This window comes from Ornithodoros turicata, chromosome 4 (genome assembly GCF_037126465.1).
Source record: "Ornithodoros turicata isolate Travis chromosome 4, ASM3712646v1, whole genome shotgun sequence".
NCBI classification, from domain to species: domain Eukaryota; kingdom Metazoa; phylum Arthropoda; class Arachnida; order Ixodida; family Argasidae; genus Ornithodoros; species Ornithodoros turicata.
The window spans coordinates 8143918-8168774 of record NC_088204.1 but is presented as its reverse complement, the minus strand read 5'-3'; the positions used below and the strand labels follow the sequence as shown (position 1 = coordinate 8168774).

General features: G+C 45.7%; 2 protein-coding genes across 18 annotated transcripts in view; both read left to right on the top strand.

The window, feature by feature from the left end:
- LOC135390920 (LIM domain and actin-binding protein 1-like) overlaps nucleotides 1-12888 on the top strand; it is a 96719-nt gene extending 83831 nt beyond the window's left edge. For 15 of the 16 annotated variants that reach the window (XM_064620907.1, XM_064620918.1, XM_064620904.1 and 12 more), the window contains 6 exons: nucleotides 1500-1650; nucleotides 2559-2670; nucleotides 3104-3458; nucleotides 4395-5182; nucleotides 10130-10266; nucleotides 11411-12888. In XM_064620907.1, coding sequence (XP_064476977.1) covers nucleotides 1500-1650; nucleotides 2559-2670; nucleotides 3104-3458; nucleotides 4395-5182; nucleotides 10130-10266; nucleotides 11411-11621 — 1754 coding nt within the window. In that variant the 3' untranslated portion in view covers nucleotides 11622-12888. Of the gene's footprint in view, nucleotides 1-1499; nucleotides 1651-2558; nucleotides 2671-3103; nucleotides 3459-4394; nucleotides 5183-7952; nucleotides 9612-10129; nucleotides 10267-11410 lie in introns of those variants that run through there. The other variant, XM_064620913.1, reaches the window with a different exon arrangement.
- Nucleotides 12889-13753: 865 nt separating this feature from the next.
- LOC135390918 (alpha-N-acetylglucosaminidase-like) lies at nucleotides 13754-23886 on the top strand. 2 transcript variants are annotated; one of them, XM_064620900.1, is made up of 22 exons: nucleotides 13754-13890; nucleotides 14968-15025; nucleotides 15106-15272; nucleotides 15437-15621; nucleotides 15677-15824; nucleotides 16445-16515; nucleotides 16574-16735; nucleotides 17009-17065; nucleotides 17161-17224; nucleotides 17529-17599; nucleotides 20258-20332; nucleotides 20688-20772; nucleotides 21055-21204; nucleotides 21910-22052; nucleotides 22206-22278; nucleotides 22355-22438; nucleotides 22527-22618; nucleotides 23035-23139; nucleotides 23206-23326; nucleotides 23378-23484; nucleotides 23551-23705; nucleotides 23760-23886. In XM_064620900.1, the coding sequence occupies exons 1-22, from the start codon at nucleotides 13822-13824 to the stop codon at nucleotides 23819-23821; spliced, it is 2304 nt and encodes a 767-aa protein (XP_064476970.1). In that variant the 5' UTR covers nucleotides 13754-13821; the 3' UTR covers nucleotides 23822-23886. The 2 variants fall into 2 exon arrangements, with proteins under 2 accessions (XP_064476970.1, XP_064476969.1); XM_064620899.1 differs by having other exon boundaries at nucleotides 13755-13890; nucleotides 15103-15272.
- Nucleotides 23887-24857: the final 971 nt, after the last annotated feature.

Sequence of the window (24857 nt, the reverse complement as noted above, 5' to 3'; positions counted from 1 at the left end):
AGCTGCTCGTTTAACTTTACGTGTCCTCTGTATAGTTCACTTATCGACGGGAAGTGCTGCGCGCGGAAAAAAAAGCAGCGCACTGCATTGGGCATGAAACTTTCCGATACTCATCCCGTTGCTCGCTGTAGCCAATTTATCGCTCTGATAAGCGTACATCGGTTCCGTACACGCTGTCGTTTCCGTATTGCAAGTCCTCTACTTGACTCGTGATTGCGGGTGGTAACGTTGCTGCAATGACGGAACTGTGGCGCCAGACAGCGGGCCCAACTAACGCGCGTTTTTCTGACCTATTGCGCAGTGTTTCTTGCAAAAGGAATTGCTGGAATGCTGTTGTCAGGGGTTTTTATAATGGCCTTAAGGGATGCCCTAGCGCTTTGGGTTCCCAAGGAAATAAGGGATGCTCATTGCGCACGCCCAGAACCGAAACAGTGTTTTGCGCACAGACGTTCCCGACTTCCTTGGGGACTCAACGCGCTTGGGAAAGCACTTATTCTGTATTAGCCTTTTGCCATTAACCACCTGGATGGCCCTTTGAACAGCGTGCTTATAACGTGTGTTTTCGGTGCTTTGAAGAACTACTACTGCTCTGACACCCCTGCCACTTTCGCAACTGTTGCAGATTAGTGTTATTCTCAGACCGCCGTGGCAGCAGTTGCATATAATTTGGCAGGCATGTGCGCAACGGGGGGTTGCCGGGAAAATCCCTGTGCGATGGCTAGGGCCCGGAATTTTAGGCATTTGCCTATAAATGCCTAAATGCGACGTTTTCAGGGTTGCGCGCCTTTTTATCGATCCGTTTTGAACATTTTTAGATGCCATAACAGCCTTTTTTAGAGGTGCAAGTGCGAGTGTATCTTTCAGTCTCAAGCTGAGTGCTGCATTTTGCTTTTCGTTCCTGCATGCTTGCACCTTTTCTTTTTTTTCTCTCTCTCTCTCGTTTGGTTTCCGTACCTTGGTTTGCTAGAAGGGATTCATGTATATTTGAACAAGATATTGGGCCTTTCAAGATCTGTGAAGGCGGAGAACTAAGAGTAGTATTCAATATCACGTGGTTCTAGGCAGTCTATCCGTGTACAAGAAGTCAAAGCATGTACAGTACCGTACTAGCCCTTTTTCCTGGAGCATTCTGAAGTGCCAACAAAGTCAGTGTACCAGATCAACGTGCCTATTTTAGTATTTTATTGCCTATTTAGCTGTTTTTGAGGGCCTAATTGCCTGCCTATTTCCGGGCCCTAGCGATGGCCCACCATCTGCTTCTTGGCCTGTTCAGAGCACATTTTATTGGAGCCATTCGACGAGAGTAGTTCATTTTCAACGAAAACTGCTAGTATATCTAGTACAACCACATAGTTACTCTGGGCAGAACAGCAGTCGCCGTGATTGCCATCAATATGGGTTGCAGCTGTCGATTAACAACCCCTTTCAACGTAGGCTGTGCTCCGGCTTGTAGATGTCCTCGAAACGAGGTTGATCGACGTTTCTCGCAATCTGTGCAGCGGACACAAAGTTGGACGATGGACTTGGCCACCTGAACGTGGACCTGAGGAACATCCGGCAGCAGTTCGAGACGCCGCAAGAGTTCGTGCCTTCGGTGGGCGACAGATCCGCCTTGGCGCGCTCCGAGAGCCTCGTCAAGCGGCTAGAGAAGTACGTCCGATACGCATCAGTAACGCCTTTGCCGCTGTGCCTGATATGATAGCGTTGTAGTGCCCTGCGTTGTTTGATAAGCCCTTGATCGACGACCTATTTACCCTCGATAAATGATCCCGGCGGCAGCGTGACACGCCCGCGTGGGTGACGTCACGCCCAATTACGTAGATCGATATTCCTCTATTGGATGTTTTTAAAAAATGTTGGAAAAAAAAAATGATAAAAGAAACAGCCCGGCGGACACGGGCGGATTTAAGGGGGGCTACCTCCCCCCATACGGCTGTGTTGCCTATGTAACAACCCTATCTCCTGGATGTTGTGCCGCAAAGCACGAAATTTCCTTAAGACCCCCCCCCATGACAGACCCTTAAATCCGCCCCTGTGCGGACATCCTGTAGGACGGCATACGCAACTGCTGGACTACTAATTAGCTAAAATTCATTAACTTATTAATTAGATACTCTCTGGGAAATGCGAGATAGCAGAATTCGAGCCAGTCGTTATTCAAATCCACCATACTTATTGAACACCGAGAAGTGAACGTACCTTGAGGTATAAACTCCTGAATTTTGATATGCAAATTGATATGTACGCTACAAATTGATATTTGATATGTACGCTAATTAGGCAACTAGCTAATTAGTCGACCAGTAGTTGCATATGCTGTCCTACACGATGTCTGTGTGGCTGTATAACCCACCTGCAAAAACGAAATTGATGCAGCTCCCATAGTTTTTTTATTAAAATCTGGCGAATAAAAAAAAAAAAGCGCCTTATATATCGCCAACATGTCGATGCTTACCGATATTTAGTTTGAGATATCACTGTTCAAAATTCCGACATTCTTGCACCTCTACCAGCTAAGAGAAGTAATGTTAATGAAGCAACATGTTTCCGTGGCGCAGGTATAAGTGTGCCATATCCGGCGACAGAAACGGCACCATTGACTCTTCAGAGAGCGAGGAAGACGAAGATGAAGAACCCTCGGTGCATAAAGAGAGAAAGGCAAGAGAAAAGGTAGCTCCAAGTTCCTCATACACCTCAACATGTTCATTCTCACCAATGCTGAAATTCAATGTTGTAACCTGTATGCCACTGTATTGATCAAGTTTTCTCTGTACTGGCAACTTTCCCAACAACACCGAATATCCTAACGGATTCGCAGGTCCGATCCATCGGACGTACGGATCCATTAGGACATTATTCGTACATCCAGAGGATATTTGGTGTTGTTGGGGTTAATACCCGCAATTACGACTTTGTTAAAGGAGCACTAAAGTGCTAAAGTTTCCCCTAACAGACCGAAAGATTCCATTACCTTAACAGCAATATAAAAAAACAGAATTCATCGGTTGCTATTTGTGATTAATGTGCGAAGGAAAACACAATTTATGCTTTGTACCCTCTTGATGGCCGTTCTAGCTCATCTTCACCGTACCTATGCTTCTAGGTAGTTGTCTTCGAGGGCTTGTCCACGCTGAAGAGCCAGTGGGAGTCTGGGAACGTCAACAACCATCAAGAGGAGAAAGAGGAAGTGAAGGAAGAACTTGCGAAGCTCCGTAAGAAAATGTGTCTGGGCCGTTCGGAGTCGATGCGCCAGGTGTACCAGAAGGCTGTCGAGGATGCCAACCGAACTCCGGTGTCCGCCCGGACAGAGGCTGTCACCCTAGATGGCCAGGAGGTGAAGGCCACCGACATCAAACACAAGTTTGAGGCCGGCGTGGTGAGTCAGGAGAACGAAGCTGAAAAGATCGAGTGCCTCGCCAGGGAGAAGGAGGAGGAACTCAGTGTTTTCAGCGAGACCGGTACGGCGTATGTCTTTATTTCGCTTATCTACGGGTTTGTGGTATTTCTTTAGGTACAGTAATTAGGGTTGTCACCTTTCCTATGAAAAATACCGGCCGAAGGAGAGGCGGAATAGAGGGAGAGGAGGAAAGACTCGCAGGAGAGGAAAAGTGGGTGAGGGTTGGACGAGCACTGGGAGAGGGTGAGAGAGAAGGAGCGGGCGTGCTTGCTCAAGATAGTACGAGGAAACATGTTCCTGTGTGTTGCTGGATCATTGATATACTAGAAATTGCTATAAACTGGCGCGAACGCTGATAATAACAATGAATAATAATAATAATAATGAATAACCAAGAAAACGACTGGTGACTGCGGAGTTGGGTCTGTGCTCCAGATTTATTCAAGTTGAAGTGGAATGTTGAAGGGAAAACCCTGCAAAAGCCCCTATGAAAGATCTTGAGCCACAAATACCGGAAAAGGCTGCCGGTACCAGCTTCCTACCGGCAACCGGGAGAGCGAGCAAATAACCGGCCGTGACGGTATAATAATGGCCTAGTGGCAGCCCTAACAGTAACCAACGTGCGCAATCCAAAATGGTTGTTTCGAAGTCTCCACTGTAGTGCCAAAAGTAGCCGTATTCGTGGTTGTCAGCAAGTGTTTTAGTCCGGAAAATCGGACTTCGATCCGACCGCAAAAACAGTAGCAAAAATGTATTAATAATGTGGCAAATGTTACGTTTCCCCGTGGGAGTCGGAATAATCTGCGTCTGAAAAAAAATCAGTCTGCTACTGTACCACAGTTACCACATGAGGCGGATGGTTGTGAGCAATACGTCACGTAACTCATTACATGGTTACTGTTGCCGCCAAACTGGTTGTTTGTTGTGTGTTTTATTGACTGTTATTTGTCCTCGTATTGCACCCCTTTATTGACTTGGCTTTCCACCTTTCCTTCAGGAATTGCTCACGAGGCCAAGAACATCTTCAAGCAGATCGATGCCCATGTGTCGAAGAACGCCACACCCCCTCAGCTGGCACCCATGGCGCGCTCCCCCAGCAACCGCTGGAACCAACCCAAGCCCCAGGCGCCTGCCGCGGAAATTGTCCGCAGCAGCGACCCCGTAAACGACGTCGAGGTTGAGACCACCGAACTCTCGGAACGCTTCAAGTTCTTCGAAAACTACCAGGAAGAGTCCAAGGAACGGAAACGCTTCCAGATCACGCCGCCCCGCGAAGTCCGCGAGCCTTCCCCCGAGGCCCCTGCCGCTCCCAACCCGAACGTCGTCCGCGCCGTCGACGCGGTCGAAGACGTCATCGTCACCGACACGGCGAGAAGGATGCGGGAGAGGTTCCGCGAGATGGAGTCGCAAGCTGGAAAGCAGGAGGTCCCCGCTGGTCCCAAGCCCCTGAAGAGAATCACCCCTCCGCGAGAATACACCGTGGAGGACCGCGAAGAGTCTCCGGATGTGCAGAGGGATCCAACTGTGGTTCAGTGTTCTTACAAGGTGGATGATGACATTGTGGTTGAGGCTGATCGTGCCAAGAGCATGAGGGCGAGATTTGAAAACTGGGAGGCGCAAGTTGCTCAGGAGAACAGGAAAAACGGTGTAGCCGAGGACGATGAAGAGGAGTGTCTACCCATGGCGGACACCGCCAAGAACCTGCGGGCGAAGTTCGAGGCCATCAAGGAGGAAAGTGCGCGACAGGAGGCCGAGAGACGCAAGGCCAGGGTCAACCGATTTGTGGTGAGTTTCAATGTTTCCCTCACAAATAGGATGCAGTCTTTGCTTTCCGTAAAGTAGGTGTTTGGCTGTAGTGCAAAGAAAGTACAGCACTAGACAGAATGAAGAGTGTCAGTGGGATGTATGCAGATTGAAGGTATACAGTGAAACCCGCGTATAACGATATTGACGGTAATCGCGAAATCCATTGTTATATGGGATACATCGTTAAACGAGGGATGACGTAAATAGCGCGTCCCCCAAAAGTCGCGCGTCACCCCGCGTGTAGAAAAAGAAACAGATGCTAAAAAAAACGCGAAGCTGTATGACATCGCACTGGCTTGGGAAAGCAGCGATCAGAACTCCTGGAGGGAACCAGGGAACATAGTAGGACAACTTCTTGCAACACTACACGTCACCATTCCGAAAGTCGGCTTCGCCTAAGGCCTGTGTGCTTTAGGAGAAGCTCGCTTTAGAACAGTCGCGCAACTCGCGGGTGGAAAGCATGTGCTAGGCCTTTTGAATCAGCTCGCGAATTTGAGCAGCATTGGTCAAATACGGAGACAAAAAAAGCTTTACAACCTACCTCTTTCACTGACAGTATTGGAAAATGAACAGTCGCCGTCTATTTTCTTGCCTCAATTTTTATTTTGGTTTAATTCTTTTGATGTGAATTTCGGATTATACGATTTTTTTCCGCTACCCCGTGAGATTCGTATCATTGAGATTCTACTGTATCTTATCGCGGCGAAAATCGCCACGAGGTTACGCGCACGGCACAGCGCCCAACATCGTTATACGAGTACTCGGAACCGCGGTCTCCATCGCTATACGCGGGTGGTTTCCCCATAGAAACAATGTATATTTTGACGGTAAAATCACGAACAATCGTTTTACGAGGGATATCGTTATACGCGATATCGCTATCCGCGGGTTTTACTGTAATTTGCTCTCCAAGCGCGGACTCCATAGACCTTGGTTGCCACGGGTTGCTGCATTTTCTAATTTACTAAGCAAGTGCTCCACTTTGTGCCGGCATAAGCAGTATAAATTATAATAGTGTAGTGTGTATAAATTATGGTATATAAATCATAATACACAGTAGATTCAGATTATTTATCGTGCGAACGATAAATCATACTGCATAATTAATTGCTGGCACATAAACCATCGAAATCTGCAAGATCAAAGTTCCCGTGTACTGCGTGCAGTGACATGTACGCAATGTGATGAAACTAGTGCATTCCTATGACAGCATGCTTGGTTGGCCTGCTATCGGTGGCCATTTTCATATGACGACCCTTGGTACGTCAACCGCGACGTGAACTTTCCCTTTAAAGGTGGTATCCTTTGGCTTAAATGTGACAGAGTGGGAGGGACTTTGTGTACTGTATATGTTGTACTGTGGTAGTTTCTGAAATTTATCTCACCGTCTGTGATGATTGCATTTCATAGTCTATCAGAGAACAGCTATCTGCATAAGCCTGACTAGAGCTGTACTGGTCATCTTTGCTCAAGCACATTTCACTGTTTTTTCCAAGTAGAAAGTACTTGAATGTGGCAAACTTTAGCGATGGTGTACAGTCTGTACATTGTGTTAAAGTACCCATTGAGTTGAAATGTATTATTAGATGCTTCTGAGGTGGCATGATTATATTGGACGCTCTAACATGCATTTGTTTTCACGCGATACATGTTCTAATTGTTGAAGGCTTTGCCTGTTACATATCTGCCTGCCTTAACCGGTGTTGCTTCATAGTTCGGTTGCTGTCTAAAATTTGAGACAAGACTGCTGTGGGCTTTTAGGTTGTGTGTGTGTGTGTGTGTGTAAGCCTCGTATGACGTGATTGAAACCTGCCCATAGACATAGAAAAGCACACTATTTGTCGTGAAACCTCATGTTCATAAGCATTTTTAACCTATCATACCTCTGCCTTGCACTTGCAGCTATGAGTGTTCAGCCATTTCCATCGTGCAAGATAGCGAACGGGAGCAAAATGTGAACTGGATAAAATTAGGGCAAAAGTTGTCTTTATAGTTTGTGTCACAGCTCACCTCCCCATATTCTAAAATTCCCCCATATTCCCCATATTCTAAAACCACAGGGGATACTTGTGATGAGAGGTTGCATGGACATAATGCGAAGCAAATGATCCGTTTGCTTGACATTGGAATACCTTTCTCTCTCGGCAATAATTTTGATTCCCTACTGTTTTACTTTTTTCTTATAAATTATGAGATTGAAGAATTATTTCGAGTCTCTATTCACCCGTAGTTGGTGTTCCTGTGTCCTGTAGCATAGTTTTTGTATAGGGGGTAAATAATGCATGCCCCTACATGTTGACCATGTGATGTGATAACGTACGGTCACATGTGCAAGGTAAATACCCTCGCAAAATGGCCAAGATATGTAATCTCACTCGCGAGCTCGTTCGCTGTATCACGACGAATACTGGATGCACATTTCTGAGCGCAACACATCCGTACGCGGGTAAAATTTGCTGCATTCAAAATGCACCATTGCCGACGCTGCATTTAATCAATGTAGTGCGTGCCATTTGTCGAGATTCAGGACAAGAGACAGGACAGTTTTCGCACGTAGAAGCTACTAATTGCGTTGGACCGTTGCTTGGTAAGCTGCCGTTTTTTTGCCACTTCCCATTAACTAGATGCCTGACTTGCATGATACTTCGTGACATCAACACTAACAAGATATCTCGTAGAGACTCTCCTCAGTGCATTTCACTTTTCGACGTGTACGCTACATGAAGACACAAACTTTTCTTTCTCTTAGTAGTGACCAGGATTTTGCACCCTGCTGCTCGGAGCGTGGTCTTCGAAATGCGGTGTACGATCGCCGTGACTGATCTGAAGTGCAAGTCCAATCTGTGACGGGACTGAGACGCGTGGCTCTATGTGCAGTGCACATTGGCATGGTGCCCTCTCGTGCAGGACATTATGTGCTTACAGTGCTCCAGCTTTGTCAGTGTACGTTTCTTGCTACTGTGGCGTCTGCAGTGTGACAATGTTTTTCCTGGCTGCGCAGCATATACTGTATGTTTTTTTTTTTCCAGGTTTTATTACTGTACATTCTGTTGATATTGTGGATGCTAACTTAGCGTGCATGGAGAACGAGTAGGTTGGGTTCTGTTTTTGCCTGCACAAACCTGCTCAGGTCAGCTGACGCTAGTCACGTGGCTGTAAGACTTAACTTAGTAGTGAGGTGCCTTCGAGGCGTGTTGCTAAATTTTTACAACGCGCCATGCACAACGATATTTTCCCTACATGCTGTTGCTTGTGAACTCGTGTTTAAACGGTGAAATGCCACTCAATGTGTTTGTTGCTTCTGTGAAGTGTCGTATGTCTTTGTCGAGCTCGCATATATTTTTATTGCTCCGAGTGAAGCTTATATTTGTACATTTTGCGAGACAGCCGTAGTTTTTATTTTGTTTTAATTCTTACAACTGCTAGTAGTGTTGTTGGGGTATACCGAGAATTCGAAGCCAAAGTGCAGTGACAAGGCACAAAGCTGTAAAAAGTTTCATAATGGTGTAGCACTATAGCAGTATTTGTACTTGTGTACTTACCGAAGAAGGAAAAATGCACAACCTGTCAAATATTTTAGATGTTTATGCTGGTATTTGAAGGAATGTATATTGACCCTTTTCTTTCTTTCTTTCTTTTTTTTTTTAACCTTAAAGGACCACACAAACTTTTACGATCGCTTCCTTAGAAGCGAAAGTGTAACACCCACGAAAACTTTTTGGTACGATTAGGAGGAAAGATGTATGGTTGCCTAAGTGTAAAGGTTGTGGCAGTTTTGCCCTGACTTAACTGAGCAGATAAAATGATCGTATTACTGTGAACCCGCAATTAGTAGTTTCATGGCAAATGAGGTTAGCAGTCTCGCAGAAAACGCTACTGCAAAGGATGATGCTGCCATGACATCACAGCAGGTACTCAAGCAGTGATGTTGACGGGCATCAGCGTCACATGCCTTTGAAGACCAATAATCGTTGGTCATTCTGCTCTCTCGTTAATCAGAGTGCTGTTTGCCTGATGGTCACGTCACGAAGGAAGACACGCGTTTTCTTATTTGTGACTCTGACATTACGAGACATGTGTTATGGGATATTTACCAGAAGCAAGGTGTCGCAACCACTTCAGTGGGTTAAAAACTCGTTAGCTTATTTACATTGAGTATAAATCTTTCTGACTAATCAAGGTGCTTTTGTACAGCCCTACTCAGTACTAGAGATCTTTGCTTTTACACTTGTAAAGTGCAGGGGGTTTTACTCTGTAATGGTCCTTGGAGTTCTGTGGTGTAACTGGATTATGTGTCATGTGTTATTTCTTCGTATTGATATACAAGGTGTCCCTGCTTAAAACGAAAAGAGCACCAAGGTTTCTGTACACAGTGGATCTTTGAATAAAGTTTCTTCCTTACACTTGGGGTGACAGCATGTGATGTGGAAATGTTTTAATTACGTCATGTGCAAGATATGGGATCTTCTGTCAGATCCTGAAGGAGCTTCATGTGGGCAAGCCCTTTCCTAACAGATGTTGAGAAGTTTTGATATACATGCAGTTCTCAAAATCTGTGTGCAGATTGGAATGAAAAGCATTTTACCCAAATTGTTTTGGGTCAACTGACAAAAAAGGAACTGCTCACTGTTGTTGGGTCAGCAAAGACACGTTTCATCACTTTTGCTAAGGAAAGGGTTGCTGCCTTTTGCGTTGTGCCTTTGTCATAAGGGGAGTAAGTTGGTCAGTAATGACTGACCCTTTACTTTCCAAATGTTAACTTCGTGGTAGCACGTTGGAGACAGTGTTAGCTGCATTGCTGCCGAGATGAAGCATAGTGGTCTTCTTGGACGTTGTAGTGCTGCATAGTAGACCACACTTTAGGTTCTGACTTGCACACAAATCTAAGAGCATCATAAATCCTGCATGGGTCTTTTTCTTCCGCAGGAATTGCCTGGCACTCCAGTGTCAGATACATGCAGCATCTGCAGCAAGAAACTGTACCCCATGGAACGTATGGAAGCTAGTGGTCTGCGGTTGCACAAAAACTGTTTTCTCTGCAGCCACTGCAGCTGTCACCTGCGGTAAGCAGCCTTCTTTATGCCTCTCCTTGCTCTTAGAGTATACACAGTGGCGTCACTAGAGGGGTTGCGGTGCGCATCGGGTGAAGCGACGGAGGGGTGACGCGTCTCACCAATAGTGCCGCTTCCTCCCGTGCGAAGGAAGCTTCTGCAAGGCACTTTTTTCTCAGTGTGGTGTAATGTTTATTTATTGTGAATTGCCTGGTATGGAAAGGTATCCGTTAATGAGGGGTGGGGTGGCCACCTTTCGGAGTGCAAAACACTGGCTGAGGGAGAGGAGGAAATGCTCATGGGAAAGGGAAAGTGGGTGAGGGGTGGAGAGTATACAGAGAGAGAGAAAGACAACAATGATAATAATGAATAACTAAGAAAACGACTGGTGACTACGGAGTTGGGTCTGTGCTCCAGATTTATTCAAGCTGTAGTGGAATGTTGAAAGGAAAACCGGGTAAAAACCCCTATGAAAGGTGTTGAGCCACAAATACCGGCAAAAGGCTGCCGGTATCACCTTCCTACCGGCAGAGCGAGCATATAACCGGTCCTGCCGGTATAATACCGGCCTGGTGGCAACTCTAGTGAGGGGTGACACGTACCCTAGCGATGCCACTGAGTATGCATCACCACTTAAGACATGCCGGCGCAATTTTTGCGCCAGAAAATTGTAAATCAAACTCAAACTCAAACATGCCCGTGCAAGGCTGTGTATACAGGAGGTAGGAATCGTAGCAGTACTAAGGCAACCCGCACTGTTAGAAATAGATGACAAAGGTGGAGGGATGTGTGATGGTAGTGACAGAGAGAGAGAGAAAAAAAGGTAGTGACATGCAGAGAGTAACTTGGTTGCTTCAGCTGAGTGTCTACTACCCCACGTCACTCAAAAATGCCATTCAGTTAAGTGTGGAGTCGTCTAATGTTGCCTATTAGCTCATATTTTAGCATTTCATATTAATGTGCGGTATTAAACTACTGTGCTACACATAAATTGCAGTAAGGTGTGAAATTGTGACGCTGTTTAGACGTGAATTGTAGCAGACATGGAATGGTATAATTTCAGAGCATGCCTTTGTCTTCTACAAGGCAGTTTTTTTCCATATGTCACTTCAATTTTTGCTTTTGCTATTCCTCGTAATTCGCTGTGCACCCTCAGGTTGGAGAACTACACCGTGCGCGGAGGCAAGCTGTTCTGCACACCGCACTTCCGGCAATTTTTCATAGCCAAAGGCAACTACGACGAAGGCTTTGGCCTCGAGAAATGGTCCCGGTCAACGTCACCAGCTTCCAGGGAAAGCAGCGGAGACGACTATGCCAACGCCACGAACAATAGGCTCAACGGCCTCGATCAGCCAATCACAGCCTAAAGAGACCACCCCCACTTCCACTGCTCATCCAAGCCAAGCCAGGACGAACAATCACTCTCTTTTTAGTTCAGTTAGGGAGCAAATTGCACATTCGGAGGAAACACACCAGGTGCCGCGTTTCTGGTGGCGCTTGACATGGATAAGCATAGACATTCTGAACGAATGGACATAGTTCATCTCCGAGGATGTAAACGTAGTCCCGCTTGCGTAAATCGTTCGCCAAAGTTATTTTTCGAGGGTTCTAGAACACGCCGGTCTTAAGGGTCACTTTTGTGCAGTGCATGTATGGAGCTTAATTAAGTTGGCAGTCCTTTTCAGTGCTACCCCTTCAAAGTAATGGGATAACTACTTGATTGCAAATAATTTGGTGCTTCGAAGCAGACCTTACATGAACATTCATTCCAGCATTTATGTGTTTCACATTGAACATATTTTTGAAGCAGTTTAATGTGTGCAAAAACAAAAGTATCAAGGACCGACCAATGGAAAGGGTGTTCATCCTGAGGGGTTTGAAATGGTTTGCTCTCAGACTGCTGCGAACGTGTCGTTTCTTAGCCAACATGTCGCGTGGAGAATACAGCGTCACTGTGAGGTCTGTGTTCCATCTGGTCTGTGAACTCCCATATGGGATGCATGTCCTCTAATCTTTTCTGTTTTCCTTTTTATGGAACATGTTATTTATTCTCGTTACATTCTCTCAATACTTGAAGCAATACAAACACTTAATTTGCCTGGGTACTAGACTGCCACCTTGTCTCGATGTCTTGGCTTGGCACTGGACATTTGACAGATCCGATACTCCAAGTGCGGTATTAAGTGAGAAAGAGGACCATGTGATCAAATAACTTCTCCTCCTTTGCCCATTTGCTTTATTTTTTATATTGATTTTTATATTGACCTCCAAAGGTTGTGGATCAGTTGCTTGGGTAAAGGTGCTCAAATATTGATGATCATGCGTTACATTTTGAGAGAGCAGAAATTTTAGATAGCAGGAACTGTTGCTTCAGTCGCACGTTATTGTTTAGGTTCGCTCGCGGCATGGTTTGTATTAAGAAATATAGCTATATTTTGTTGCTTTATATTTTTGTATTGTTGCGTTTTAAGCGTAAAACGATGGTGCTTCATTAATTTTACTTTGTATAGAGATGTCACCCAATCGTTCGGCAGGCAAATCTGTGAGGCGCCCTCTCCCGTGTCATAACATTGAGAACCCTGTAAATATGAGTCGTGTGTAGTTGATTGTGAATAAAGATTATCGTGAACCTTGTGGTGATGCGCATGTCATGTATGCTCACTTGACTGTCGGATTAACGTGCAATATTGCAAAAAATGTTCCACATTTTGTTTACCGTACATTTACAAGTTGGAGCAGGTCAGGCTTTTGCGTACCTTTGTTAGATACACAAGTACAAACACCAAGCAGGCACAAGCTGTACCAAATGACCGAGAAACTTAGACTTGCAAATAAATATTTTGCAACAAGGTATTCACAATGTCGAAAATTGAGCACTGCAGCTTATGTGATTTGTGAATGTTTACAAGGCTGTCGTAAAAGTTAATTGTGTGCCATGCGCAAGAGATGTATAGATACATAGAAAGGAAATCGTGACACTCGACTCGGCACACAGACCAAAAATGTACAGACCTTGCACAGGTGCTGATGCTCCTCAAGAACCGCTTTTGTACCAACATAAATCAGAAAAAGGTGAACAGACCTTGACGGTGGGCTAGTTTGTATAAGTGGTTTGTAAGGTATGTAGTTTTCGTTCGTTCCGTTTGTGATTTCTTTGCAGTGCTTAGACTTTGAAAAGGTGAAAACAGGTGAAAATGATAATGTGCTGGCAGTGACTGAAGTCTACTTCGCACACCACTTTGTAAGTCCGTAGAAACGATGAAAGCAGCCACGACTATTTTTCAGGACATGCCAATCCAATCCCATTTAGCAAACTGATAAATTCGCCGTGTGTGAGTAATCACCACCATGGTGCACTGTAACCATGGCAACCGCCCGGAGTCACAATGCGGTTGGCGATGCGGCTGTTTTGTTTTCGTCTTCTGAGCTAGCAATGTGTCTGTCAAAGACCTTGCCCGCATGTACATGATCGCGCACAGATACGGATATGTATAGGTATCTGATAAGGTGCGAGTCAAGAGAGAGTCTGATACAAAGCTCGCCCACGGACTTTACAACGGCGGTCTCATGCGAGCAGCGAAGATAGATTGGAGGACTTCGACATACTTCGGAATGCTAATGCTGCTGCTTCTCGCTGTAAGTACACAGAACTGGTGTGAATGTTGTATTTTCCGTTCGCTCATTTGGAATAACTTTTTTTTTATTCGTTGGGGAAGTGCTCAAGTTTGGCAACTAGTACGATTGGCTATGGTGATTGGTAGTGTGTATTTGTGGTGGTGGTTGGTATATAGTCACCATAGATTGGTTTCGAAAGTAGGCAGCCAATGCATGATATATGTGGTGGAGGGCGTGCGGATGCGTGTGGCTCATAACCTCAAAAACGATTCTCGACAACGGAGGTATACGCGAAGCTTCGAGATGGAGGTGTTCTCTGCAAGTCGCCTAATGCATGCACGAAAAAGCGTCGATTTAAATTATTTTTGTCTGCTGATATAGGTACCAAAATAAATGGTCGTTCTTGGCTTTGGCTTCCATATCCAGGCAAGTTTCTAATATTGACGGCATGGCACTGTTTTGTTCCGGAAAGAAGAGTTATTGTTTAGGCGGGGGGGGGGGGGGGCTGACAGTCACGTAGAGACAGTGGAGAATAAACCGAAACTGGTGCTTCCACGACGCGTGGTACGGCCAGCTTTGGAATGATTGGCGGTCGCATTCAGGGGGATGGAACAATATCGATATGCTTAATGACATCGATATTTTATGCATGCGATATACATCCATTGTTTTAAGATATCGATATTTACGTTTAGAAATTTTGATATATGCGCATGCTGACAGAAATATTCGGCGACTTCTGCGCGGCTTTTTTCCCTCTCCCTCTTGATTTGGTCCCCCCACTCACTTGTAAGGGATGCAAAAGTTAGGGGCTGTTGCCAAACATTTGGTAGTGTAGGGGATCGTAGCTATGGAAAAGCTTTAGCATCGATACCACGGCTTCTAGAGAGAAAAAATAGCAACAAAACCACAAAAACACCATGCGTGGCGGCTGATGGTAAAATCCTTATATTTTTCAAGGCAAAATTACTTTTAAAAAAGTGGATTTTTAAAATTTATTCTACGAAATTAACCTTCAACGTTTATTCCTTATAGAAATTGCACCCTTATTCACAGTATCAAGCGACCTATGTACCTGCACTTATGATTTTCTTGCAGCTGTTGTTGCACAACGTCTCCTCCAGCCCTTTGCCAGGACACGATGACAACCCGCAAGGTTCGTTCACATGAGATGTATTTGAACACAACAAGGTTGTTGACGACACACGTAGTCACGAACCGTTTTGCCTGCAGTGGCACACGAGCCGTACCTGTACCCCGTGTACAACCTGAAACCCCAAGCAACTGTAGACGTACAAGAATCTGCCGTGCGTAGCCTTCTGCGGCGGCTCGTCCCTCGTCAAGAGCCCCAGTTTAGAATCCGGGTCCAGCCGGATACAAAAAACTGCACCGAGGCATTTCTGGTACGAAATATGGGGATTTCTTGAACACGTCCTTTGGTAATGCGATGCTCATCGATCTCGATCGATATTGCCTCCAGGTGTCTTATACACGTGTCCTATTAACGCGTGGAAGGCACGCTTGGAAGCGCCAATACATGCTTCCGTCATTCTTTCTACTTTTTCAGATAGAAGGCGTAGGTGATAAAGTTCAAATCACTGCCACCAGTGGCGTGACGGCTGCTGCTGGATTGTACTACTATTTAAAATCTTTCTGCGGTGCCCACGTTTCTTGGTCGGGCAAGCAGCTGCACACCGTGCCTGACATTCTCCCTCTGCCTAAGAAACCACTTACAAAGACCCTCAATGATAAGTAAGGAACGTTTTGGTTAATTAGGCTCTAATGTTAATACGCGGGCACTTTTCAGGTTCCGCTATTACCAGAACGTTTGTACGGCCAGTTATTCCATGGTATGGTGGAACTGGACCCGTTGGGAGCAGGAAATCGACTGGATGGCACTCAATGGCATCAACTTGCCCCTTGCCTTCACCGCGCAGGAAGAAATATGGCGGAGGGTAAAGACAAATACTATCTTGGTATTTTTCTTTCCGCATCATACCCTAGCCCTAAAGATCGTTCAAATCATCGATGACACAGCATTTATTGGGCTCCGATTGGCGGGTGGTGGTGGTGGCGGTGGTGATGACGGAAGTGCTTGCCGTAGACGACCACGCGCAGACGGGCAATGTCACGACTATCGCAAGTAGGGATCGTGCTTCCTGGGCCGACTTCACAGGGAACTGTGCCGACAGCATCTGAGGAAAACCTCGGGAAATAACCCAGACAGTACAACCGGTGCCCGGATTCGAACATGGGTCACCTCCCGGTCTCGGCTCGGATTGGCTAGTGTCTCCCTAGGCTCTTCTGCTGCCAATGGTGCTAACCTAACGTAGCTCTTAGCTTAGCTTAGCTTAGATTATTCCCAACAAAAGAGAGAGAGGGGGGGGGGGGAGGTGTAGAGAACAAGAAACAAGAGCACCATTATCACCGGAGTCTGTATCCCTATCTCTGTGCATCCATTGTACAAATGACGTAGATATTAACGCTTATGGCGATAACTACCGTTCTTAGTTGATTCATTGATTACGCTTGATACTCTGATGACGATCTTGAGGTGCATGTCCTGATGTCGCAGACGTACTTCAAGTTCGGCCTGCGGCAATCTGACCTGGATACCTTCTTCACCGGCCCAGCATTTCTTGCTTGGTATGGGCCCAGCCCAATTGCTTGGCACTCAACGATGGTAACGTTATCACTCTCACAGGCAAAGGATGGGAAACCTGCAGGGTTGGGCAGGCCCACTACCAGACTCCTGGCACACACAGCAAGTAACGCTGCAACATAAAGTTCTGAAGCGCATGCGAGAGTTTGGCATGATCCCGGTACTGCCATCTTTTGCGGGCCACGTTCCCAGGGCGATTGAAAGGTGATTTAGACCGTTGATAGCATGGCTTCCGAAGCACCGTATCCATACCACGCCCTATCAACTGATAAGGTTCAGAGTCATGCATGGGGCCATTGGTTCCGGTAAGTACGGTATAGCTTCACGGTGACGCTATCAACGGTACGATAACTTTCTCTATTGGTCGCTTGGGTAAGAAAGTAACAGGGACAATTATAAGAGATTTGCCAGTGGCACTGAAACGTAGCACATCGATCTCGCCCCATATGCACTGGGTTATGTCCTTTTTCTTTGCAGACTTGGATATAAGACATCGAGGCTACACTGGGGAAAGTTTGATGAGAAATATGGAAGGTAGGTTATTTATTTGTGTACGTTCGTCTGTGAAAAGAAGACACTTTGAGGTGGAGAAACTAAAACCAAACAAACTTTGTGTCACTTATCTGCAGCACGACATTCCTCTTTCCCAACGAAACGTTGTATCACAACATCAGCGTGACATTTCTGCGAGAGGTAAGGGAGCGTTTGTGATAAGCGGAAAGATATTGAGATAGATAGAAAGAGATTGTGATTGTGATAAGCGGATAGAAAGAGGACTTCTGTGAGATTCTCGTGAAATCCTAGCTCTTCTGCGCGCAATGTTTCGATGTTTGCTAATGTATTGACGAGAAATAATGCACATTGACTATCTTTCATCAACGTACGTGCAGTAATCTATAGCTGTAATCATGATGTCTGTTGTGGACGTCCGATGGATGCCCTCAGGATATCCAGCGAATACTTTTGGGAATCTAGGGATGTTTCACGCCTCTTTCAGTACATTAAAGAGTTTGGCACCGACCACGCTTACAGCGCGGACTTTTTCAACGAAATGAGGCCTCCGGTGAAGTCAGTACATTAACACCTCATAAATCGCTATGTTGTCACTTCTACAAGGGCCGTTCGAGGTTGACTGAGACTTTTATTTCTCTAAATTCAATTGAAAATTCGGGAAGCACCAAACTACGTCAATTCTTTTTTTTTTTTTTTTTTCTGTATCTGGATCATCTAGACCACAGATTGAGAAATTACCCGTCAAAAAGAACTCGTTACGAGTTAAGTTACCGTGTCAAAAATGTAACTAAGTTAATAACGAAGTTCTTCAGCCTGAAATGTAACTCGCAGTTATTGAGTTACTTAAAAAAAGAACGAGTTACTTCCAAGTTACTGTGGACACAAAATAGCAGTGCACAGGTGCATCGCGCGTGAGAAGTTGAGCTAGACATTGAGATGCCTGCGGAGGGGTGCAACACGCTTAGATCGTTTTTATTTATGTCCAACAATTCGAACGCTTTGCATTTTACTCCCTGTGGGCGCACAATAGTTCAGCTTCATTTCAATGGCAGCGGTTCTCACTTCCTGAATAGAATATTCTCATTGGTTGAACATCACGTTTTCGAATGCCATGAAAGAACCGTAGAGAAAGCAAGAAAATATGTGGACGTGAGTGAAAAGAGAATTAAAAGTAACTTGGAACTTAGCTTAAGTTACTTTGGAAAAGCTACCTGAAAAAGAAACGAGTTCCTCTGAAAGTTACCACGGCGCAAAAATACCGAGTTAAGTGTCAAGTTACCAAGAAAAGGAACTTAGTTACAGTACCTACCTCGAACTCTGATCTAGACACGGCTGCCATCGCTGTGGCAACTCCTTGATGCCTCTGCCGTATACAGAAAAAAAGTGGACTGCTGCCGTCTTTCTAGAAGGATTCATCTGTGTATAGAACATATCTGTTGAACATCAGAGAATTGATGTTCTGAGGCTGGAACGACATAGAAAGGTCCTACAGCTGGCTAACCTTTTCAGTGACTTCCATCTTTCATAGAACATATCTCCTCCGCTAAATCTGGACTGCAAGGGGCATGGGGCAAAAACTCCCGGCGCATTTCAGCAACAGCAAGGGTTGCTACCGTCAAAGTCGCCGTGTGCGGCACATTCCTGGCCTTTTCTTGCGAATTGCGTTTCGTACGGCGCCCTTTATCAACGTGGACTAGTAATGGGCATTAATCGTGACCCTTTGCTCCAAGAAGTTCACATGGGTGACACCCTGCATGTCCCAGAAAGCAGTTCCCATGGACTTCCCACAAGACGGCTGCATCTTGCTTTTCTTTGGCGGCGGGGAAGCCTTATGTGGCCATTCCATGCTGATGCTTTTTGTCTCTGGGGTGAAATGATGCATCCAGGTTTCATCGCTTGTGATGATTGCTTGCGAAAATCCGTCCCTCTCGGATTGAAACCGGCTCAGCAGCTGCTCAGAGACTGCCACGCGTGCTCCCTTCTGGTCACAAGTGAGGGTCGGGGATCCCACCCTGCACGTACTTTGCGAAACAGCGAGTGCTCGTACATGATTATCTCCACACTGCCGTGACACTTATATTACGCAGGGCTGCAATGTCCCATGCCGTTACTCGTCGGATCTCGATGATAGCTAGCTCAACGCCTGCGATGTTCACTGGCATGACTGCAGTCGACGAACGTGGCCATGTAGTTCATTCGACACCATATCCCCTCCCCTAGAGCCCTGCGCGGATGAGATTTTTGGCATCCGACCCGCATCCGCGCACACGTTATCCGCGTCCGACCCGCATCCGCAGCATACACAACAGTTTACATCCGCATCCGATCCGCTGAGCAGGACGCACCATCCGCATCCAATCCCTCAAAATTCGCACGTTTCGAAGGACGCGTAAAGACCGCAGGAAGCATATGTTGGTATAATTTCGGATGCTTCCATGCTGTCACGGAAGTACTCACGACGACAAGCAAAGGTAAACCTTTCAACAAACGCAATATACAACAAAGAGAGACTTCTGGAACGCGTGGAACGCTACCTCGCCGGTGCTCGCGTGGTTCGAGATGCCAGAATGCCTCCTCTCCCGTCTTGGCCGTGCATGGTCAAAGGTGAACCCGAGCATGCGCTCGCTGTCGGCGCGCAATACAAATAAATTGCAGGTCGAAAAATTACAGCACGCGGTATATCCGCATCCAATCCGCTACCGATCCGCTGCTTTCACATCCGCGTCCGATCCGCATCCGACCTCGAGCCATCCGCATCCGACCGCACACCGCAGGAAGTGCTAAATTTTCATCCGAATCCGCAAGTATCTTGCGGGTATCCGCGGTTATCCGCTTCCATCCGCGGATGGTGCAGGGCTCTACTGTCCTTCGCCAAACTGCCTGCACCATTACACTTTCCCCTTGACGACGTTTGTTCCCCATACTATGCCTGTAATGGTTGCAAAAACGCAACAGGTTTGACGTTTTCCTTCACAAGGAACTTGATTATGCATCGCTGTTCCACAGCTATACACACGCACTGCTCGCCGTCATGATAACTGCCGCTGCTGCACGTGCAGCTGACCCGAGGAGGATTGCACTTTATCCCTCGAAGGCTTTTAATTCCGTTACATTTACTCACTGATTTTTCTCGAGCAAAAGTCTCGGTCAACCTTGAACGATCCTGGTAGATTAGCTCCAGTTGAACGTGACTACCACATTTATTACTCGCAGCACCCCAGAATTTATAAGGTCTTGCGGAAGAGCTACTTTCGAAGCGCTCACGGCGGTGGACACAAGGGCTGTCTGGTACGGACCAGTTTGGAAACTCACTGCATTAGAATCTTGCTTCCCAATGCATGCAGCATTTTGGGAAACGGTGCATGTGAGACAGCAGTTTCTATTACAGTGAACCCCCGTTAATATGACCCCCGATAATCTGAGATACGCGCTTTACGTCCATATACTCCTAGGGAACAATGCAGTGAAACCTCTGGAAATCCCCCCCCCCTCGTTAATATGACAAATCCGCATTATGACCAAAATTTTCGTGAACGACCATGGTCATAATCACGAGGGTTCACTGTATATATTAAGTAATGTGCATTCTGTCTATTCTCGATAACCTGGCGTGCAAATGGGATGTAATATACGTCTTCTGCAGGTTAATGCAGAACTGGATGTTCGTCAACGACAAGAGAATGTGGACAAAGGACAACATGAAGGCTTTGCTCACGAGCGTCCCATTGGTACATGTTTCAAATCACTCGTTGCTTACAATCCCAGGATCCCAGTAACCCATATCAATGATACGAGCGTCACAACTATATCTTGCTTTTGTATGTAGCGTTTCAACACCATTAATGTGTCCAGTTAAAAATGTATTTATTAAACCCCACGGCTGTGTCAGTCATTTAATTGGGCACCGACCTCTGGACCTCTGACATGTCAAACTGTGTAAGAAGTTTGATTCTTGAGCGCTTTGTTAAAGTATATGATGTCGCAATGTACAAATGACATGTGCCTTACAGGGACGAATGATTGTCTTGGATCTAGAGTCGGAGCTCAATCCGTGGTACAGACAAGCATCCATGTATTTTGGGCAACCCTTCATCTGGAATATGCTCCACAATTTCGGAGGCGTCCTTGGCATGTATGGCATGCTCGATGCTGTTAATACGGTGAGTTGATGCGACATCATAAGACAACGGTGTACAAGCGTCATGTTTCGACAGTGCTTTGTGTTAACGGCACGCATATATGCGAGAAGAATAATGCGATACGTTACTGTGACATGTGAAATTGCGCGTACGGAAGCATACGGTTTGGCGCGCGTACGTTGCCGCAGTATGTTGTTAATGCGACATGTTAATACGACTCGTCAATATGAAGTTTCGGTAGATATAGGAAAGGATATGCATCCCACAGTACGCGTACGTTGCCGCAGTATGTTGTTAATGCGACATGTTAATATGACTCGTTAATATGAAGTTTCGGTAGAACTGAAAGGTTATGCATCCCACAGTACGCGTACGTTGCCGCAGTATGTTGTTAATGCGACATGTTAATATGACTCGTTAATATGAAGTTTCGGTAGAACTGAAAGGTTATGCATCCCACAGTACGCGTACGTTGCCGCAGTATGTTGTTAATGCGACATGTTAATATGACTCGTTAATATGAAGTTTCGGTAGAACTGAAAGGTTATGCATCCCACAGTACGCGTACGTTGCCGCAGTATGTTGTTAATGCGACGTGTTAATATGACTCGTCAATATGAAGTTTCGGTAGATAGGGAAGGATATGCATCCTACAGTGTATACAACATAGAAGATTTTCAATGCACAAGGCGATATTTCGCAAGTACCGTTCCTTACTGCTTGCAGGGCCCGTTCGTAGCTCGAAGCGCCAATGGAAGTACCATGATTGGGATTGGGCTTACGCCCGAAGGGATTGAACAGAACGACATTATATACGCCTTCATGGATGAGAACGACCTGAGGACGTCACCTGTCAATGTAGACAAGTGGTAAACCCTATATCATCAGTTTCCTGCTAAACCATTGCGCCATACCAAGAGAGTCCTATTGGTCCGGACGTATGGCACCGTAATTAGAGTCTCCCTATATGCAGTGCCCATATAGCCCCATACATGTGTCTTCTATATCGTTCCAACTCCTAGGGTCGCTGACTATGGGACCAGGAGGTACGGAAGATCCAACGCACACGTCGCACTCGCTTTGCGGATATTGCGGGTACAGATCGTTTTACTTTACACGGGGAAGGATATTCTCTCATAATGAGCAAGGCTCTTTCCTATTCCCTATTCAGCATTCCGTCTACAATGCCACACAACAAAAGAACCATGGCAGGTGTGCCCTAACCTCTAGACCAGGGCTACGCATCAAGAATAAAGTGAGTTTTATTGTAACAGTTTGACTTCTGAATGGACTGCCTCAATGACTAGGTTTTTGTTTCTTTGCCTCTTCGTTTTCTTCCTCAGGTTTGGTACAGTCCCAAGAATGTCTTTGATGCATGGGCACTTCTCCTGGAAGCAGCGAATGATTCACGCATTGCATCCATGAGCACATTTAGGTACTGACACTTTTTTTGCGTGACTGGCATGACATGGTTTCATGAAGCTTTCAACTTACTTTTATTCATTTAATACCGTTTTCCCAGACTGCCGTAACGGTCGTGAATTTCATAGTTTGTATGCGGTTACACCGGTGACAAACGCGAAAAAAAAAAAAAAACGGACGAACAGCGAGGACGCTCTGTATGCGGTTAATACTGTGCAACGGTTAATTCGATATTTCGTGTAAGGTGTCGCATTAACGCGTCGCATTCGGTAATATCCAGTGAGTGGCCAACTCACAGCGAAATGAAAGTGAAAACGTGGTACTCCTTCTATGCCGAGAGTTCAGGTTTCTTCAGCTACGTTTTTTTTCTCGCAAGGTTTTTTGCATAGTACCACAACGCATCAGTCACTGCTTTCTTCTTTTTCTTAGGTACGACCTCGTCGACGTCACTCGCCAGTCCCTCCAGTTACTGTTTGAGAGGACGTACCACGAATTCGTCGAGAGCTTCCACAAGAAATCGCTCGATAGGCTTATGTACGATTTTATTCCCGGTTCCTCCTGTTACGAGACTGACTCGGAATTTCGTTTATACTCCTGCAGAGAACTTTCGATCAGAGGTCAACAAATTATGCTGGACATGGAGCAAATTCTAGCGTCCGATCCCCATTTTCTGCTAGGAAATTGGTTGGAGGACGCGAAACGTTGGGGAACAACACGAAAGGTATACTTTGGGTCATTATATTTTACGACTTACTTATACGCTTCACATCAGGAGGTCGGTATCTACGAATATAACGCACGAAATCAGATCTCCTTATGGGGTCCACGCGGGGAGGTGCTAGACTACGCAGCCAAGCAGTGGTCTGGCGTCTTCAAAGGGTGAGGAATTTAAGTGCGATACTATGGGGAGAGGACCATTTCGTGTTCCAACCCTTCTACGTATAGATATTACCATCCAAGATGGAGGCTCTTCTTCCAGACGCTGGTGAACTGTTTGATTGACAGGACGCCTTTTAATAACACGCGCTTTCGGGAAGACGTGTTCACTGTTGAGGAATCGTTCACGTTTCAAAGCGACTGCTATCCAACGCAGCCGAAAGGTAAGCGAGGGTGTCTGTGCACGGGCTGTTATGCGAAAATGGCGCGTGTTGCAGGAGACTCCGTTAGCATCAGCGAAGAACTTCATCGACAGTATATGCTCCCTCCACGAACATGAACGCCAAGGTGGTTGATGGATAATGATACAGAGCGTCAACAATAAAGCATATTCTTTGCGAATAACTGCTCGTTCTTTTCCAGGGGTGTTTCTTTATTGTATTACGAGATATATGAGAGCTGACAAATGACTAGTAACAGTATTCACAATGCTTTTTTATTTTTTTTTAAAGATCAATATTTTCTAAGACATTTGTGCGTCTTTGAGCAGGATGGGAATGCAGGCTTGTCCGTTCGTCTGTCCGGCGATGAGCGTCGGTGATGCTATGAAGGGAGATCGCAGACGAAGTTGGGAAAGGGGATTTTGTGTCCCCACGGACTATTTTTTTTTCATTTCCCAAATTGAAAAGGAACCTCAACGGGACGAGGTTCGTTCGAGGACTTGGACCCCGTGAAAAGTGCCACAGAACGGTGGTTTTGTCTGGGGACCTTTCGTCCGGGGACATTTTGTCCGGATCCCGGTTGGTTTGGTTTTTTGACGACCAAGAGGAAAGGTTTTTTACGAGGCTATCTCAAGTTTGGAGGACTGATGGGTCAATTGTATGATCACGTTGAAAAGGAACAGCTTTCAAATTTTTGTCAACTTTCTTTGTACCTGAATTGCAAAACTTTTTGCAGCTTTTGCAACTTCAAGTGTTTTGGAGTTGCCGGCTCCTGTGTTTTCTAGGAGCCACAATCTCCATATTTTCCTTTTTAATTCCAATTCCAACTTTTTTGGATCGCCCCTCGCGTATGTAAATATTTGCTCTGTGGTTTCGGTATCTCCTGTATACAGAGCTCCAGCAAACCAATGAATCCTCATTAGTGAAAGCAATATTGAAGCTAATTAAACCAATTTAATTAAGCTCATTTGCGTGATCGTGTTTCTTCAGTTAAGTGACTAAATTAGTCTTTTTGAGACATTATCTTGACCAAGCATATCAAATTTATTTAGCTTATTATGGCAGCTATAGTTACCCCAATAAACTCCAACAGTTTACATGCCAAATGGACGTGCCACATGAACCAAATGCAACAAGCAAACATTATAGAAGGAG